This window comes from Natrix helvetica, assembly GCF_964273705.1.
Source record: "Natrix helvetica genome assembly, chromosome: 3".
In the NCBI taxonomy this organism is placed as follows: domain Eukaryota; kingdom Metazoa; phylum Chordata; class Lepidosauria; order Squamata; family Natricidae; genus Natrix; species Natrix helvetica.
In genome coordinates, this window is record NC_138549.1 from 147,441,710 (window position 1) to 147,462,626 (window position 20,917).

General features: G+C 43.2%; 1 protein-coding gene across 6 annotated transcripts in view; it reads right to left on the bottom strand.

Moving 5' to 3' along the window:
• The window catches only part of ARHGAP40 (Rho GTPase activating protein 40), a 69,773-nt gene that overhangs the window by 29,249 nt on the left and 19,607 nt on the right, over positions 1–20,917 (bottom strand). Inside the window, exon 1 of one of the 6 annotated variants that reach the window (XM_081949101.1) lies at positions 14,671–14,813. The exons of the other annotated variants lie outside the window; for them this stretch is intronic. Within the exon in view, the coding sequence (XP_081805227.1) occupies positions 14,671–14,789 (119 nt within the window). The 5' untranslated portion in view covers positions 14,790–14,813. Of the gene's footprint in view, positions 1–14,670; positions 14,814–20,917 lie in introns of those variants that run through there. 6 annotated transcript variants of the gene reach the window in all.

Consider the following 20,917-nt stretch of genomic DNA (forward strand, 5'->3'; position numbering starts at 1 on the left):
ATGCCAACACACCCGTATTGATTGGAAACATGTGGAAGAGGCCTCCATCCTGCAGTGGATAGACAATGCTAAAACGAATGATAAATGAATCAATGTAGACTAAAGCCTGAAAATAAGCCCAAGCTTTATATATATATATATGGGTCTTTTCCCGTGTATTTATTTATTTATTTATTTAATTTGACTTCTTAGTCGCCCCCTCTCCCCCCAGGGACTCGGGGCGACATACAATAGCAACAATCACAACAATATAATATGGAGGAGGTAGAAAATAAATAAATAAATTACAGTACTTTGAAACAATTAAAATCCCAATGACAGTTAAAATTTAAAAATGAAAATTAACAATTAAAAATGCCCAAGAGGTGGAGAAGCTCTAAATTTAAGCCAGGGAAAAGACCCGAATACAACAAAACCAGTATACCTACACCCGTGAAAATCTACGAAAACATATATGTGTGTGTGTGTGTGTGTGTGTGTGTGTGTGTGTGTATATATATATATATATATATATATATATATATATATATATATATATATATGTCAAGACAGTGTGTGTGTGTGTGTGTGTGTGTGTGTGTGGTTTTTACATTCAAAATAGTGCAGCACAGCGAAGCCATTATGGCCATACAATCACAGTGTATACATATAATCTCATCCATTAGCTATTTAATACATTATCTATCCTTCTATCCAATCACATTATTAACAATTTGTTCCAGTCTTGTCACCTTGTCTTATACCAATAATAATATCTATTCCAAACTTCATAATATTCCAACTCCCCTTTATTTTTTAATTCTAGGGTGAGCCTATCTGCTTCGGCACAGGCCAAAATTTTCCTAATTATGTCTAACTCTGATGGGATACTTTTCTTTTTCCAATGCTGTGCATAGGTTATTCACGCCGCAGTTAATATATGGATAATTCGATGGAGCACATCTTTCTTATATCCCTCCGGTATTATGTCTAGGAGGAAAATTTCTGGTTTGGACAGAATTTGATCTCCCACCATTTGTTCCAACCATGATTGTATCATTTCCCAATATCTTTTTGCCTCATTGCATCTCCACCACATATGGAAAAAGGTGTCTGGTGTTTTTTTGCACTTCGAACATTTGGGGCCAAATTTTTAAACTTTTTGGAGCGCCGTGTTGGGGGAAGATGCCATCTGTAGAACATCTGGTACAGATTTTCCTTATAAGCCATGGCCATTGTTAATTTCCGATTAAGCGTCTTTCCCATTTAGCCAATTCCACATTGTAACCCAAAAAATTTGCCCAGGCAACCATAGTTTCCTTGACATGTTCTTCCTCAAGTCTATATTCCAGCAGATATCTGTACAACACTTTAATCAACCTATCTTCTGTCTCTATCAGGAGCTTAAAATAAGCCCAAGCTTTGACGTAACTACCAAGGACAACATTGCTCTCTTCTCCTCTAGACCTAGAAGAGAAAATCCTTCAGAACACTCAGAAGAACATCAAGGATTCAGAGTGGGTCTGTAAAGACAAAGAACTTTACAAACTTAAAAGAAAACTTTTTGCAATCCTAAAATCATCAAAAAACACTATGTAAACTGTAATCCTAACACATTTGGAGGACATGAAGTTAGAAAAATCTTAACTAATTACTTCTGGAGCGAACAGCAGAATTCAGGAAAAGCCCTCTGAATAAGCTTCTTCACTGAACTGATGATTCTCAGGCCTCTTATGCAGTGATTTTCTCAGACCTACAATCCAGGATACAGAGGTGCCTGAACAAAGCACACCTGTGTAACAAATCACAATGCTGGGGTGGAAAAGAAGTGCATTGAAAGAAATTCACGGGAAAGTTTATATATATATAATATTTATATTAACTTTCCCGTGAATTTCTTTCAATGCACTTCTTTTCCACCCCAGCATTATATATGGGCAGATTATTGGCTAGCCTCCAGTTAGCCTCTCAAGGTCTTATAATTACTTGGCAGGGAGATGGCAGATGAAAGGGATTTAAAATAAAATAAAATAAAACATACATATGTGTGTGTGTGTGTGTGTGAAGGAATAACATAATTGGAAACCGAGTCCCTCTTTCATTTGCTTCCAAGTCTTTGCCTCAAGCATTGTCATTTGAATAATGGATTATAGTAAGTAATCACTTAAAACCTATGAGGGCCAGATCAACTGATATTAGGTCACCCCAGCAGTGCAAGAATGCAGTGTGGCTAAGTAAATTAAGCAGCTGGAAAAAACAGCCAATTTTGATTCACAGAATAAGATTCTGGGAAGGGAGAACTTCCCAAATCAACATTATAATTACCATTCTGCTGCCATTCCTAGAGCTGTCACCCTAGGAGGTACCGCTTTGCCCTGTTGCATGTAGGCCAGCTTAATGCAAGCCTTCAACCATTGAGAAATAGTGGAAGGAGAGACCTTCCGTCCCATCGAGCCTGGCTGAAAAGAAATGAAGAGTGCTTCTGAACGACGAAAGGTCGCAGTCCGCTTGATGTACCTGCGGAGAGTACGCCTCACACCTAGCTTGTGCCAGGTGTGCTCTCCAGGATGCTGAGGGTGAGGGCAGAAGTTACGGAGCACCACCTCCTGAGACCTGTGAAACAGTGAGTTCACTTTTGGCAGAAAGGTCAGATCAAATCTGAGGGCAACACGGTCCATATGAATAATGCACAAGTCCTCATGGACCGAGAGTGCTGCCAGCTCCGACACCCTCCTAGTCGATGTGAAGGCGATGAGGAAGACAACCTTCAAGGTCAGATGACAGAGACTGATGGACTTGATAGGCTCAAACGGGGTCTTGGTCAGTGCTCTGAGGACGAGTGGAAGATCCCACGTGGGGAATCTGTGAATAACAGGTGGCTGCAAGTTGGAAGCTCCCTTTAGGAAGCTTTTCACCTGAGGATGCTGCGACAAGGAGACTGTGGAGTGACTAGTCAAGATGGTGGACAAGGCAGCTACTTGGCGACGAAGAGTGTTGAGTGCCAAGCCGTTGTCCAGACCTTGTTGCAGAAAGTCAAGGATTTGTGGAATGGTAGCAGAAGCTGCAATCATGCCTTGAGAGCAGCACCAGGAGTCAAAGGCAACCCAAGTTGCGTCATAGATGCGCGTAGTAGAGGGGTGTCGCGATGCCTGGATGGTAGAGATGACTTTGTCAGAGAATTTGTCCTTTCTCAAGAGGTCCCCCCCCCCCAAGGACCAGACGGCTAACTGGAGCCAGCCGGAATCCGGGTGAACTATGGCCCCCTGGCTTAGGGATAGAAGGTCCAGCTGTATCTTCCAGGGTCTGCGGACAGAGAGACTGACTAGGTCCGCATACCAGGATCTCCTGGGCCAATGCGGAGCTATGAGAAGTACTTCTGCTCCTTCATCCTGGATCTTCTGGACACCTGAGGTATGAGGGGGAGCGGAGGGAAGGCGTACAAGAGTCCTCTCGGCCAATGGCAGTGAAGGGCATCGATTCCCTCTGCTTGTGGTGTGCTGTACCTTGAAAAGAATCTTGGGAGCTGAGCGTTCGCTGGGCTGGCGAAGAGATCGATCACCGGAAGACCGAACCGGAGGGTGATTTGATGGAATGGGCCCGGGTGGAGACTCCACTCCGTGTTGTCGTTGGTCGTCCGGCTCAGCCAGTCCACTCGCACATTGTCCACTCCGGAGATGTGGTCTGACTTGATTGAGGCCAGATGACGCTCCACCCAACTCCCTAGAGATTCTGCTTCCGCCATGAGGGTTCTGGATTTGGTGCCCCCTTGGTGGTTGATGTGGGCCTTTGTTGCTATATTGTCTGTGAGGAGCAACACGTGCCGGCCCACAATGTCCTTCTGGAAGTGGCGTAGCGCCAGCCGGGCCACACGCAGCTCCAATAGGTTGATGCTCTGTGTCGTCTCTCTTTGCGACCACCTCCCTTGCGTCACTTGCTCTTGAAAGTGCGCACCCCATCCCTGGAGACTCGCGTCAGTGGTGATCACCAGTCGTTCTGGTTCCCTGAAGAGGCAACCCTTCGTCATCGCTGGGGACTCCCACCAACGAAGAGACCACTTTACCTTCAGGGGAAGTTTGATCCGCCTGGGGGAGTTGCTGTCCTTTGCCCTTTGGATAGGGAGAAGAAGCCACTGGAGTTCGCAAGCGTGTAGGCGAGCCCAGGGCACTATGTTGATGCAGGAGATCATGAGACCCAGCAGCTGGGACAGGGAGACGATGGAACTCCACTGTCTGACTCTTGCCTTCCGGGCACGGGTTGTGAGGTGGCGCAGGCGATCCGGCGAGAGGAAGACTCTGCAACATTCTGAGTCGATGAGGGCACCGAGATGCAGAATGCTGGTGGACGGCTGCAGTTGGCTCTTTTCTCGGTTTACTGAAAACCCGTGCTGTTGTAGCGTGGAGATTGTGAGCTGGACATCTCTGATGGCCTGTTCGGACGACGTTGATTGAATCAAAATGTCGTCCAGGTAGCAGAGAAGTCGTATTGGATGAGAGCGTAGATGTGCCGCCACCACCAAGATCTTCGTGAAGGTCCTCAGCGCCGACAACAGGCCAAACGGAAGGGCCCTGTATTGGTAATGCCTGCCATCGTAGAAAAACCTTAGGAACCTTCTGTAAGACCTGCGTATGGGGATGTGCAGGTACGCCTCCTTCAGGTCTATCAAGGTCAGCCTGTCCCCTCGTCTGATGCAACCCAGGATGGTCTGCAGGGATTGCATCTTGAAACACTTGTAGGCGAGATGTCGGTTTAGAGCTTTGAGGTCCAGAATGGCCCTCCACCCCCCCGGAGCTTTTGGGGACCAGGAATAGAATAGAATCCCTTTCTTTCCTGCTCTACAGGGACTGACTCTATCGCATTTATCTGCACGAGATGATGGATCTCGGCCTGCATGCATTCCTTTTTGAGGGGAGAGGATGGGACGGGACACCTGACAAACATCCTGGGAGGGAAGGATAGGAACTCCAGGGTAAGGCCCTGCTTCATGGTGTTGAGGACCCAGACGTCCGTGGAGATCTGTTTCCAACGGGAGGCGTAGAATTGGAGACGCCCGCCTATGGGAGCCTCCTGTTGGCGGTCACTTGGACCTGCAGTAGGAGCGGTTGTTGGAATCGCCACGAAAGGAGCGACAGAAGGGCTGTTGTTGTTGTTGGCGCCCCCTGTCCCTGAAGGTGGATCTGTCCTGACCCCTGTCATTACCCTGGGGGTACGGTCTTTGATAGGAAGTGCCCGGGTTTGAAAAACCCGACCCCCGAAAGGGCTGCCTACGAAAAAAGGAATTTCCCTTCTTTTCAGGCTTCTTAGAGGTGGTGGGAAGCACCTTCCTCTTATCTTTGGTTTCAGTTAGAAACTTCTCCAAGGGCTCCCCAAATAGTTGGCCCCCTTTAAAGGGGGCGGATGCCAATTTCCATTTTGCCTTCATGTCTGCCTGCCAATGCTGAAGCCACAGCAGGCGGCGGGAGGTGACGTTAGAAGCCAGGGCAAGGGAGGCAAATTTGGCAGCATTGAGGGAAGCATCAGCCGAATACTCCACAGCTGCAATTATTTTGTTAAGGTCATGCCTCCACCTAGATCCCGATGATGGGGTGTGTGCTCTCAGCTGTCTGAGCCACAGAAGCAAGGCTCTGGTGAAGAAGGAGGCCGAGGATGAGGCCCTAATAGACCAAGAGGCCGCGTGGTGAGTTTTATGACATGCCTTCTCTGCCTTTTTATCTTCAGCTTTGAGCCCCTCAAGGAGGTCGGCTGGCAGAACCGAATTGGATGTGAGAGAAATGATGGGGGTGTCCACTAGTGGCAGCTGTAATAAATCATCCAATTTACTCTCTACCAAATAGAGAGTCTTATCAACTCCGCTAGAGTTAGTCAGGGAGCCTGGCTGTGCCCACTGCCGTTGGATTACATTAAGGAACATGGTGGGAGCTGGAACTAGGTCCTGCAGGGGGGAGTCTCATCAAAGAGACCCTCCTTCGGGTCCTGAGAGTCCGAAGTGGAAGCGGACCCCTGGTTGGTTACGCCCAATTGAGTCGAGGCCTTTGCCTTGTGCAGTGTGGACTTGAAAATGGACAGGCGAAAAAGGCCCGTAAACGCAGGTTTTTCAGGAGGAGGAGTCTCATCCTCAGAAAATTCCTGCTCATCAACATTATCATCCTCCAGGACTGAGGCCTCGGTGACTATAGAGGTGCCTGAAGATGGAGGATCAACAGACTGACCCTTTGGGACAGACCCCTTGCTAGGTTTGGCTTGAGAGTTTTTTGAGGCCTGGAGCTTCTTACGGATGCCAGCCTCTATGCCCCTTTCAATAGCCTGCTCGATTGCCCTCTTAATATGGGCTGGGAGATTGGCATCCACTGGGTTGCCTGGTGACTCCAATTCTCCCATGGTGGGATGTCCAGAGGGGAAAGGCTCCTCTTCAGGCTGATCACAGCCAAAAGGACAAATTTCCTCCTGGATAGAGGAGGACTCTGGGTAACCCAGGGAGGCTGCAGGAGAAGAGGCCTGGAAATACTACCTCGGGCCCTGTGGGGAATTACACTGCCCTGGGGATCCCTGAGGAAAAACCTCTTGGGGCTGGGTTGAAGGGCTGGGGTCCCTGGATGGCTGCCCAGAGGAGATGGACAATTTCCTGGCCCTCTTGAAGGTTTTTTCAAGGGCCTTGTGTCTGCGGGCCTCGGCCTTAGACCAGGAATTGCCACCTCTGGGGTTTGGTATTTCCTTCCCCTTGGAACCCTTCACCTGCTCCACCACCGGTGGAACTAGCCTACTGCGTTTCACCGTGTCCATGGTGTCCTCAGGTGCTCTTTTGGACTTCTCAGCCATCTGCTAGCCTTTACTCAGGAATCAGCAGACCAGGAGCTGTAGGCCAGTAATACGTACGAGAGCTGCCTTGATTCAGGAATCAGTAGACCGGGACCTGCAGGCCAGTAATAGGTGCGAGTGCTGGATAATGACTGTGTGCCTCTCAGATGTGTTCAATAGGGGTCAAACCTCTCCCAGGCCGCTGATGAGATCATCGTTGGAGTGGAAGGACCTTGCCAGCATCCCAACTAAGGCCAATCCATTCCTGCAGCATCTACCCGCTGAGGGAGAAGGCGCGAAGCTAGAAACGGCCGCCAGAAAAAAGCGCGCCAAAAACACATTTAAAATGACCACCACGCCTTTCTGGTGTACGTGGGAGCTGTCAAACGGCTCTCTGGTCCTCCGCCGAGGTCTCCGATCGGTCTTTCAAGTTAAACACAGCTGGGGGGTGAGGAAGCGTCCTGCTGTCCCCCCGTGTTCACCAGCCGCCGCCGGACAAACGCCCACGCACCGCGCTGTTCTACCAGCGATTCCTCCGGACTCCCTCAGCTGTCAAATTGTGATCTTGCTAAACGCTGCCCTATTTAACAGACAAAAATAACAAAAATTCTAACTAATTCTGGAGAGTTCAGTTTATTTGCCCAAAAACTGAGGAACTCCACAAAAACACGTCTGAACTGGGCTGGACTGAGTTTTTGAACTGGCCTTCAATGAGGAGAGGAGGCATGGATAAAAGAATCAACTCAGTCCTTGGGCAAATAGACTGAATTTAACCCATGCTTGGACTCTCCAAGCAGCGCACAGGAGAATGACAATTACAGAACAGTTTCAGAAGATTAGTCTGATGTTTATAATCTTATTTTTCAGCAAAAATGGCTCCCAGAGATTAGTTTACATATAGGTGGTTTTTAAAGGCATTCCTGTCCATCATAGAGAGAGAGAAAAGGAATAGGGTGAAAAGTGGGACATGGAGGCAGGCTATAAAGTACCAATGGTTAAACTAAGCAATACTATAAGTCTTGCATAAGTATGAACTGGAGGAAGAGAATTCTGAGTCAAACTTTCAGCAAGGTAATGACGCAGCTTTATATTCCTACATTTCCCTTCTTGGGTCCTGATGAATGGATGGGATATTTAAACAACCTACCACCAGATTTGCAGATTGTGTGAAGTTGAGAATAAAGCAAAATAGAGGATAGCCAGCAATGTGCCATTGGGAAGAGCTCTCCTGATTCAGAGGCTGGGATTAAATGCTTGGCATGATTTAATTAATTCTGACAGCATTTTTGTGTTCAATCAGCTTTTAAAACAAACCACATCTGGATCAGTAGTGGGATTCAATTTTTTTACTACCAGTTCTGTGGGCGTGGCTTGGTGGGGCGTGGCATGGCTTGGTGGACATGATAGGAGAAAGTTAATGCAACATCCCCATTTCATCCCGATCAGCTGGGAGTCGGGAGGCAGAGAATAGATGGGGACAGAGCCAATCAGAGGTGGTATTTACTGGTTCTCCTACTCAAAGTTTCCGCTACCGTTTCTCCAGAACTGATCAGAACCTGCTGAATACCACCTCTGATCTGGATGACAAGAAAATGGGATAACCATTAAATAGCACGAATCTCTTTAAATGACATCCAATGGTGCTTGGCTTTTATGGTAGTCCCATTTTTATTATTTAAAAATATAGGTTGACATCCATAAGCTAGTAAAAATCTCTAGAGCTGCTGAGAAAGATTTTTTTTGCGTGGCTAAACCTCCATGCAATTTCTACTTTATTCAAAAGTAGATGATTCAAAAAGGCTGAATCTCTACTTGAAATAATGACATTTATCAGTGCAAAGCATTAACATCTGTTCTATGGTGCCTGCAGTGCTAAAGACCTCTCTGTGATATTTTACAGACTTCCCTGCTCTTCCCCTGACCCCAAACGCAGTTCCAACAAATGCAGACCTTTTCATTCACCAGCATGTTTGCACTACCATGCTTTCAGAATTATGAAATCTCACGTCCTTGTTTTAAAAACTTCTCATTCTGCTATTCGCAATACCATACAAATACTTTATGAATTACACTTTTGACATGTGACTTGGTAGAATTAGAATCCAGCACTGACCCAGTCTGGAGTAACAGGCCTGTCATTGCAACTTGACTTCATGCAGAGCCGTTGATCCCGTCCACTGGGATGATAAAATGCTCTTCACTCCACTCCCTGAGTCAGAAGAATACTATCAGAGGAAAATCTCTATTTTACAATATTTTGCTTTATCGCAGAATGGTGGCCTCTGCTTCCAGATTAGCAAGGTGTGTTTAGCTAAGAGATTAGTTAAACCCTGGCTCTGCTGCTTTCCCATTTGCCAGCCAGTGGAAAACCACCCACCCACCAATCATAAGCTGTGATGCAAGGACAGTGTTCGGGAAGGGTGCAGATTTGACAGGTGGCTCAAACCACATTCTCCTGTTTTACTATTCATGGGAAAGGAAAGGGCGCAGCACCTCCGCACCTTTGCTGAGGAGTTGCCCAGTGAATTTGAGGTGTAAAATTTGGACATGCAATCCAGTCCAATCCAATCCCATGATAATAAACTACTGAGCAGTTTTCAGAAAATAGCAACTTTTGAAAGACGGCTAGGCCTGCAGTCTCTGAAGAGTGAATATTTAACCTTCTTCAAAATGCTCATTTTTTGGTGGGAGGGTAAGAAGAATGATGATGAAAGTGTGCTGAGGGGATAAGGCACACCTACAACAGCCTAAAATACTCCTATAGTGCCTGATTCATCTCCCCACTCCCCCACCAGGGTCCCCTGACTGAGTTATTGACAAAAGGGATTGGAAATGTTTCAAAATTGCTTGTAGTTTATGTCAGCTTAAGACAGTGATGGCGAACCTATGGCACACGTGCCACAGGTGGCACGCGGAGCCATTTGTCAGGGCACGCTAGGCGCTGCCCTGTCAGCTGGCCAGCGCGCATGCACGCGCTGGCCAGCTGAGTTCACCCTTTTTTAAAGCCATTATTCGCCCTCCCCAGGCTCCAGACGCTTTAAAGGAGCCTGGGGAGGGCAAAAACAGCCTCCCTCACCCCCCAGACGCCTCCGGGGGAAGGGTGGGGGAAGGGTGGGGGAGGCTGTTTTCACCCTCCCCAGGTTCCTATAAAGCCTGGGGAGGGGCAAAAAAAGCATGTAAAAATGGGGGGTTGCACCTGTAGTGCGCGCATGCGCACTGGGGGTCGTGCATTGCATTATGGGTGTGGCACGTACACTTATGGCACACGACTAAAAAAAGGTTCGCCATCGCTGGCTTAAGAGAAAAACACTTCAGCTCCAGTTTAGTTAAGAAAAGGGGATATCTTTGAAGATGAAGGCTGTCAGGGTTCCAAGTAACATCCCCAACAAAAGAAGAGTCTGAGGCTTGAGTTTCCTCAAAGTTCCATTTTATTAAGAGATGTCATATTAGCACATCTGGGAAAACCCAAATTTGAAAGCTTCCAGGTTTTCCCCATCCAAGTGAAAGTTCAAGTCCCTGCCCAGCACCCACACATCCATCATATGGTCCAATCAGGCACCGTCCCAACTGGAGATACAATACAATACAATACAATAGTAGAGTTGGAAGGGACCTTGGAGGTCTTCTAGTCCAACCCCCTGCCTAGGCAGGAAACCCTATACCGTTTCAGACAAATAGCTATCCAACATCTTCTTAAAGACTTCCGGTGTTGGGGCATTCACAACTTCTGGAGGCAAGCTGTTCCACTGATTAATTGTTCTAACTGTCAGGAAATTTCTCCTCAGTTCTAAGTTGCTTCTCTCCTTGATTACTTTCCACCCATTGCTTCTTGTTCTACCCACAGGTGCTTTGGAGAATAGTTTGACTCCCTCTTCTCTGAGATATTGGAACACTGCTATCATGTCTCCCCTAGTCCTTCTTTCTCTTAAGCTAAACATATGAGATGCCTCCCAGTCACACCACTCCAGGTACAGGGCAAAATGTCGTTGACTCTCTTGAGAAAGGAATGTTATTTAGACTGTATATCTCCCATACTCCATATAATCCCCCCCCCTTCACATAGCAGAAAATGTGGCAGGCCTGAAGGCCCAATGTGAAAGATGGCTTCCAGGCCTGACAAGGCAACACCAAGGGGACACAGCAGAATAAAGACATTGCCAGGGGATTTCATGCCATAGAGGTAGCCCTCGACTTACAACCATTCATTTTCCAATTTACAACAGCACTTAGAAAAGGACTTATGACCAGTTTTCACCTTTACAACCGTTTACAGCATCCCCTTGGTCATGTAACCAAAATTCAGATGCTTGGCAACTGGCATGTATTTATGACAGTTGCACTATCCCAGGATCATTTGATCATCATCTTTAACCTTCCTAACCAGCTTCCAACAAGCAAAGTCAAAAGAGGAAGTCAGATGCACTTAATGATTTAGTGCTTCACTTAACAACTGTGGCAAGAAAAATCATAAAATGGAGCCAATTGACTCCATTCTGCATAGCAACAGAATATTTGGGCTCAATTGTGGTTGTAAGTCAAAGACTAACTCTAGTTAGATTCAAGTTCGGAAAGGACCTTAATTTATGCTGAGATAAGGAATAAAAACAAAGAGGGAGAATCCTAATTTATTGATTATTCTTCCGTGGCATCTATTAGAAAAGCAACCATGCCAATGTGCATACAGGTAGTCCTCAACTTACAACAGTTCAATTAGTGATTGTTTGAAGTTACAACGGCACTGAAAAATATGACTTATGACCATTTTTCACACTTACCACCATTGCAGCATCCCCGTGGTCATGTGATCAAAATTCAGACTCTTGGCAACTGACTCATATTTATGACGGTTGCAGTGTCCTGGGGTCATATGATGCCCCTTTTAAACCTTCTGACAATCAAAGTCAATGGGGAAACCAGGTTCATTTTTAACAACCATGTTACTAACTTAACCATTGCAATGATTCACTTAACAACGGTGGCAAGAAAAGTCGTACAATGGGGCAAAACTCACTTTTCAAATGTCTCACTTAGCGACATAAATTTTGGGCTTCATTGTGGTCATAGGTCGAGGATTAGGTGCATTCTACAATTGCCATCGTTCTGACCAACTGTGCATAGTTCTCCACCTATGAATGATAACCTATTTCAGGCAGATAGCCAAACAGGATATTCTCTAGGTTTAATTTCCAATAGATAGAGATGAACAAAGCGGAGCTCTTAATTCACTGATGTCAATTCAGTGGTGACCTGAATATAAATTATACAATAATGATCCAAATCAATTAGGCAATAAACCGGGAACTGAAACAATAATGCCACCAGGCAGCTCTCAACACTCCCAGCTGCGTTTTCCCCTGTGTGCACAAAGGTAATGCTTTGTGCAAGTCTCATTCAATTTCTGAACTTCTAATTGTTACACATCAGTCAACTATGAAGCATTAGCCTATCAAATTTATGAACAGGAACAAGGAAAGCACAAGGTTGGCATTTCTAAACATTGTTCATCTGCATCTTGATAAAGTTTTAGAATTCTGTCCTACTTTATCGTTAAAATTCTATTCAGAAGATCAAGTTTTAAGAGTCCTGGTCATGGGGCTGAAATATATCGACACATCAGTTTTAAAGTTGAGTCTTGATGGCTCTTTTAAATTCCCCTCTCTCAAAATTCCTCTGTAAGTGTTACTCCCCTTCACATACAGGCTAGATCTGCACATTACATAAAGCAGTTTGGTTTGACCTTAGGCCCGTGATGGTGAACCTATGGCATGCGTGTGGCACACAGAGCCATGTCTCCGGGCATGCCAGCGGTCACCGGTTGCTCTTCTGGGTTCCAGCGTGCATGGTCTTTGTGCACACACGTGCACCAGAAACCAAAAGAGCAGATGACCAGCACGTGTGCACATACCAGAAACTCAGCTTTCCGGTGGGTGCATGCACACTGGGGAACTGCTCTTCCAGTTTCTGGTGCTCCCTGGTGCGCACATGCACTCCCATTTCAGCACTTGGTGCCGAAAAGGTTCACCAACACTGGCTTAGACTGTTGTGTAAATCAAGTCAACTGCAGTTTATTCAGAAAAACATGATTTAACATCTTAAGAGTTCCTGTTTTGGCTATCTTCTCACACTAAGGTTGTCCAGTAGTTCTCCAGGAGATGTCTTCTGAGTCAATGTTCACTACACTCCAGCTGTGGAATGCTTGCTCCCTCCGGTGAAGCATACAACATTTGTCCTCTTTGCAGCACCAGGCAAATAGGCTTTTATTCTCTAGTGTCTTTGGATATATTACACATCATTCTAATTCAATAAGTAATAAAAGGGGTTGCAAACAGTAGAGGAATAAAATATGGACCAATACCACCAGAACAAAAGCCAAGAAAAATGTACTAAAGCCAAGAAAAATGTACTAAAGCCAAGAAAAATGTACTGAACAATTATCGTAAGTTGCAAGCTTAAGAAATGGAAATTTAAAACATACCTAAAAATATGTGTAATCTTTCTTCCCCCTTCCCAAAAACCCACTGAGAAATGAGAGTTTGGCACACAAAAGCAATCTGTAATTCAGTGATATGTCAACCATAGTTGAAATAAGATTTAGAGATGGATTAACTGCAGGGCCAAATACACAGAGAGAAGGGGCAATGTTTAAGTTTTGTCTTTAAACATTCTTAAAACTGCAAAAGACTGACAATGGCTGAAAATGCACCATTAGTTTCTGCACAAAGTTTGGTGATCTTGTGGAATGTCACCAAGTCAGTTTCTGAGCTTAGAGAAATCACAGCACAGCAGGCACTTAGCCTGAAGAATAAGAAATGAAGTAAATGTTGCAAAAGAACCTGGATCAATGACCATCTCCACTGTTTTTGGAAAGAATGGCACCAAAATTACAGAGCTCAAACTGATGACATCTCAATCACAACCCAATTTACCTGTTGTGGTTGCTATAACACTAATTGAACAAGTGATCACTTGAATGAGTAATTGAAGTGTCGGTATATTTTCCATTACATTTTGAGACTGTCAAGTAGTCACAGGCTCTATTAATCATGCCTACAAATATATAACAGAGGTTTCATAACCTAAAGACAATTGCTAGACTTAAGTAAAAAGACTGCAAGGACAACTTAAAACAGGCTGATTTATCTGCATTTCTTTCACAATGAATACCATTTTTTCATTTGCACAAAAAGAATGTAAGATCTTTACAAAAGAAAAAGAGAGACTTTGCAGTATTAATTATAGAACAAGTACGGTTATAAGAAAAGGTACAAACCTAGAAAAGAAACTATATGGCAATTAATGTTCCCTACACAATGCGCAACTCCATCAGGGGGAAACTAAAGAAAAAGAATCCATCTGTGTATGGCATATAAGTAGTTGATCCAATACTATAATACTGTAAGGTCAGCACCAAAAAACCACTAACACCTTTATACTAAGACATTATACTAAAACACAAATAATTGGAACTATTCAATAGACATATTGCAGCTAACTAACAAATTGATCACATGCCACTTATACATGGAGTACAATACTGACACATATAATTTCTGTATTCAGTTCTGGTATTAAACGAAGATTTCTTGGAATTATAAGCTTCAAAGCTTTGATAAGATATTTTGCATGTTAAAAATTACTTATTCTATCTTCTACATTCACACATAGTTCCTTGTCCCCTATCCCATAGCCATCTGAAGTCAATTAATGTTGACTAATAAGCTTCCAACATTACTAGTAAATGTTAGCAAATGGCTAGTAAGCTTCCTGCCATTTTTAATTTGCTGTTTTGTCATTTTACCTGAATTTCAGCTTTTTATACTACTGCTCTTCTACCTTATGCCACATCTACGTGGTGGTGTAAATTCAAGAGGAAGTAACACAAGTTAAGGCAAACTATACTTGCAAACATCTGTGTGTCCAGAAGATAAGACTGGCTGCAAGATGATTTGGGGTCTAGGAAATCGAGTTCTAGCAAATCCATATCTGCCATGCTTTCCAAATTTATCCATTTTCTTCATTGATAGCCCAGAGAATTTGCTGCCGCCAAGAATTATGAATTCATCTGTGTCCTCAAATATCCAGGAACAGAAGAACCTACGCTGAGAAGTTTGGATTGTTCAGCAAGAGACAGCCCTGAACACAATGCACCTCCCACTCATTCCTCAGGAATGCTGCTAATTGGGTAGTAGATCCTCCTCCTTTGCTCTTACCCTGATATACACCCAGTGAGAACAGAGAGATAAAATCTAGCCAATATACCCATGACTTCAAGTATGCAGCCAGGCACTCATTCAAGAATTGTCGTCAACTGTCTTGTGCTTGAAATGCAAAGGATGCCTGTCTTGTATGTGAAACTGAAGGTGGAAAGATGGGACTTGTTCTGGTGTCAGGCCAGGCAGTTTGGATCCAGAGTGTCTGCCTGCTCCACACTTATCTCCCATCAGCTGATTAGACATAAAACCAGAAATACCTGCCCAACCCAGACTGTAGTTGGAATAATGATCATAAAATGCCCTGGCAAAAGTTGGCAAACAGTTCAGTTTTGGTCTTTACGTGGAAAGGAAGACTAGGAATAATTTTATTTTTTAACAAGCCAAGCTATATTTCTAGGGCTCACACTACCATGACCGATCTTCAAAAACCAGGTTGCAGAGATAAAATAAGGATATGGTTGGCATCTACAGCAAAGTTACAGCTGAATGGGCAGCAGCCTAACACTACAACAAATCACATCATTTCTGGTTTCTCTTAGAAATAGCATTCCTATGTAGAAAGAAACTTCCTCGAAACAGAAGCTAGTACAAGTAGTCCTTAACATATGACCATAACTGAGCCCAAAATTTCTATTGTTAAGTGAGAATTTGTTAAGTGAGTTTTGCCCCATTTTACAAAATTTCTTGCCACAGTTGTTAATCACTGCAGTCGAAAAGTTCTGCAGTTGTGAAGTGAATCTGGCTTCCCCATTGACTTCGCTTCTCAGAAAGTCACAAAAGGTTATCACATGACCTTGGAACAAAGCAACGGTCATAAATATAAACCAACTGCCAAGCATCTGAATTTTGATCACATGATCATGGGGATGCTGCCAAGGTCGTAACTGTAAAAAATGGTCATGTCACAGTTTTCAATGCTGTTGTAACTTTCAATGGTCACTAAATGAACTGTTGTAAGTCAAGGACTGCCTGTAAATCAGACCAAAAGGCTTGCTGCTGTTTTAAAGAATACTTGCAAAGTTTCTCCAATCAGTCATCAGGACTGCAGTGTCTTAGACCTACTACAGAGAAATATCAATCCCGATTTTTGGTGGTAGAAAGGGTAATGGTTCTAGTGATGCCAAAGTATTTCCAGAGAAAACATTGAAGTTAATCCTGAGAAACAATGCATAGAGAATTGAATATAACACAAGTTTCAATGTAAATCCTCAACAAATTCTTATAAGAACATTGGAGAAGCTGCCCAAATCAATATTCTGGTACCCAGATATGATGATTAGGTTTCTTATGTATTAGAGGTGATGCATTCTCAACATAACAGGCAGCTTCCAATTTAGAGCAATATGAACTAAAGGAAGACCAAAAAGACACAAGATAGTAAAGTTTAAGTTATTTTTTAGTACTATTAAGAAGAGCATTGAATATGAAATATCTATTTTTCCTAACTTGGATATTCTTAAAATATATGGGTTTCCCTATCCACTGCTAAGAATGCTAGTTTGAAGTGTATACATCTAAAGATAAAGGTTCCCCTCGCACATATGTGCTAGTTCTTCCCAACTGTAGGGGGCAGTGCTCATCTCCGTTTCAAAGCCAAAGAGCCAGAGCTGTCTGAAGACGTCTCCGTGGTCATGGGCCAGCATGACTCAACGCCGAAGACACATGGAACGCTGTTACCTTCCCACTAAAGCTAGTCCCTATTTTTCTACTTGCATTTTTATGTGCTTTTGGACTGCTGGTTGGCAGAAGCTGGGACAAGTAATGGGAGCTCACTCTGTTACGCGGCACTAGGGATTCGAACTGCCGAACTGCAGACCTTTCTGATCGACAAGCTCAGCATCTTAGCCAGTGAGCCACCGTGTCCTATGTCTAAATACATCTAGAGCACATTAAAGAGGGCGAACGCTGAATTAAATAGGCTGTTATTTATAAGAATTAACTGAATAATAATCAGTTCACATAGTTATCATTTGATAATTATGGATTAGAGCACTGAGAGCCAGACTGAAAAGTATAATATATAATGTCAATTGAAATATAGTCTTATCAGTAGAGCCAGTTCTACAGAGAACATCTGGCATTTAATAGGTTCAGGATTATCATCCTCTACTAGTATGTTTTCTGCCAAGAAGATACAGACCTTCTCATAACTCAGTGATGAATCAAAAGGTAGGTAATCTTGTCCCTTTTCTATGGAGATTCTCAATCATCCATCTGAAGAACTGAAGAAGCTTCTTGGATGAGAAGCGAAACAGACAACAATCAAAGTCCAGTTGCCTTTTGAAAAAGCACCTTGTCCCTTTTCATTTCCATAAATGTTTCAAATGAAGTCCAGTCTCTCTCTCCCTCTCCCTCTCTCCCTGTGTGTGTGTGTGTGTGTGTGTGTGTGTGTGTGTGTGTACACAAAACATATTTTAGCCCTTGTCTATCCACTGCAGAATGAAGGCCTCTTCTGCGTATTTCCAATCAATAAGATTGTTTTTTGCCAATTGGGCCCGCAATACCATCAGCAACATCATCCATCCACCTTCTTTTAGAATTCTTTTGTAGACACTTTTTATCAAGTGGGATCCATTCTATGACTGCCTTAATCCTTAGTCCACCTGAAATGGACCAGTCAATTTCCATTTCCATTCTTTTACTCTCTTGATGATATTGTATACTTTCATTTGTTCTCTAATCCATATGCAGGTCTGTCTGTCTGTCTATATCTGTATCTATATCAACATAAACATAAACATCAATATCTATCTATAGATATGCAGTAATTGTTCTGTGGAATAGGTAGGTGCATTGACATCAGTGAAAAGCAATGTACTATGGGTAATTCACAATTTTGATTTGTAATAGCCCATTAGCACATGCAACCTATGACTGCTGAAACTGGCAAGCATACATAGAAACCCATCAAGAGTTTAATTATCATTTGGTTAAAAACAGTTTTAATTACTTTAAACCAATCCAAATCCTGAGGCTGTCTGGAATTACACCAAATTCAGACTTTACCAGGAGATGCGTGCAAATGAGTGGCAACATTGTTCTCATAAATTGGCATCTATCCATCTAATATTCTTGGGATATTGAAAATGACCTGAAAATATCTTGCACAAGGACATGGCACTTTTGGCATATGGCCATAGTCTTCAATGCAGGATCTAACATTAAATATGGGATACAAACCACCTTTAACACTAAGATACATAGGAAAATCACTGCAAATTAAACAAAATGCTATACACATGGGAATTTCTACTAGAATTTAGGAAAGGGATTTTTCAAAACACCATCTCTCTTGCTTTGAATGGCTCAATCTCTATTCTGCTCCTTACCCATCTCTTCTCCTCCCCCATAAACTGAGTGTCAAACTTGTTCTTCTTGATTCTCCCCTCCCCTACCCATCGCCCCAAATTAGCACACAACCAAGATGATCAACTTCCCTCAGCCAACCAGATCCTTTCAAGCAGGGATGCACACTACTTTGGATCTGACACCATAAGGTGCCTGTTGACACCTCTTTATGCAGTTCTTTCTTAGTTGCAGATAGCAGCTGCGTAACCTCAGAAAATTCACATTTGAGTTAGAGCTGCTGAGAAGGCATTATGATGCATCCCATTGGCATCTCCTTAACTAAAATGTATACTTGAACCAGAATGCAACTGAAATTCAGCAGATAACAGAATAACCGAGGTGGAAGGGACATTGGAAGTCTTCTAGTCCAACCCTCTGCTCAAGCAGGAGATTCTATATCATTCCCGACAAGTGATTGTCCAGTGTCTTCTTAAAAGCCTCCAGAGATCAATCAGCATAAAGTAAATCACATTTTAAAATACACTTTGAAGTATCTACAAGGTCCATTCAAGAAAGTCATACATTATATGCCCTTCAATAGAAGAGTAAATTATGAGACAGCTAATACTACTATCAGATGGACTCAGAAATAGTTGAGTCACCACAGAGAAGGCAGCACATTAATGGCTCCACTTCAACGTAAAGCTATTTGTACAAACCATCTGGAACTCTAACCCTTCAGTATGATTAAGAACAAGAAAGTATGATCAATTTTGTGATCCATGTCGGAAATCATACAGGGAAGAAAATAGAGTCTTGACAGAATGTAAGTTTAACTAACGTGATTCTTACAAACCAAAACAAATTCAGATTTTTTTTTCTATTTAGAAATATCTGCTGTTATACTTTTTCAATTTGGTAAATAATTCTTAATCCAATGTGGTAAGCAACTATTTTTTGTAAAGTAAAATCCTAAATAGTTGACCTTCTTTATGTAGCGGTATTGAAGATGATTTATTTTTATTCTAGCATTGTTTTTCTTCTCATGTCAAATAGCGTGACAGCATTTAAGATTTTGATTTACTTATCCAACAGCCTGACATAAAACCATCTTGTTATACCTATGTCTATAGGTTAAATGACTGTAAGTACAAGTCATGAGGGAATACTGCACTGTGTTCCATACCAACTCCATGATTCTGTAAAGAGAACAGAATCAATGTGGAGTTGAACAATGAATCAGCAATGTTGAAGTGAAAATTTTCCCACAGAATCAACCAAATCAAAGCAACCTGTGATCCTCACACATCATTGTTCACATACTGAAAAAGATAGCCAGCAGGTGACGTAACCTCCAGTCTAAGCCTTGCATATTGGTTGCTTGTAGGCTGACAAGAAACATGGGTCAGCACATGGAATCTACTCTAGTGAGCACCTTTCAGGTAAAGTGAGTCACACTCATCCCAGTATGACTTGTTCCAGTGATTACTATCTGTTTGCAATGAGGGAATAATATTCTTTTTAACTGGACCATATCTGATATTGGCATCCAAAGACTGTGTAAGCGTTGCAGGTATAACTGGTGGAGAATATGGGCACATGATCATTTTCCACTGCTTTCTAGGATATGTATTCCAACTTTTTAATAATAGCAATTGTTTAGGGTTTTTTGTACATTCTGTCTCTAGCAGAGATTTTTTTAAACAAAGAAATGAACAGAATCCCAGACTATTACCAACAGAAAGAGACCAATGAAGAAAGTGAGATGATGGGGAGGACAATATTTTCCAGATGCAAGATAGAGACAGGAGGCAGGTCATGGGGAATGATATATTCATGACTTTGTGAAAGAGCATCAGACTGCTTAATTGGCTAGCTAAGGATGTAAATGATGTAACAGTTTAAATAGGAATAATGTGCCCGTTGATTTGAGTCTGTATGAATTTCTGCAGAGCCTGGAGATGCTTCAAGTTCTTGTAGTATGTCCAAACTTCAGACTGTAAGGTTTCTTCCAAGAAACAGCAGCAATGTTGAAAACAATATGTGACTAGCAAGACTGTAAAAATGTTCTGATTTCTTTCAAAAGGTAACTCCTCTTTAAAATAAAAGGCACAAAGCAAAATTTCTTGTTTTCCAGTGTCTTGGCCATTCAGAGCAGGGCTCCCCAACCAGTCCACAACATGCCAGAAACTGGCACAATGAAGCGAAGCCCCATCCATGGGATGAAGGCAGCACATGAAACCACGTCCCCTCCAGTCCGTGAAAAAACTCTCAACATGGAATCAATCCCTGGTGCCCAAAAGGTTGGAGGCCGCTGTTCTAGGAGACAAAACAGAACTATCTATTTTAATAACAAAAGGTGAGATCTGGATGAAGGAGGAGGGCTAAGAGATAAAAAATATGTTAATGATAGAGAAGTCTGTTTTGTTTTAGACTCCCACTTGAATGGAGCTGCTTTCTTAGACTTGTTTGTTTGTGTACCTATGTGCCTTTGAGTTGGTCTTGACTCCAGGTGACTGCTTGAACCACTGTAATTACTGTAGTTTTCTTGGCAAGATTTTCAGAAGGGGATTGCCTTTGTCTTCTTTCTGCGGCTGAGAGTGTGTGACTGGCCCAAGATCACCCAACAGGCTTTGTGTCCAAGT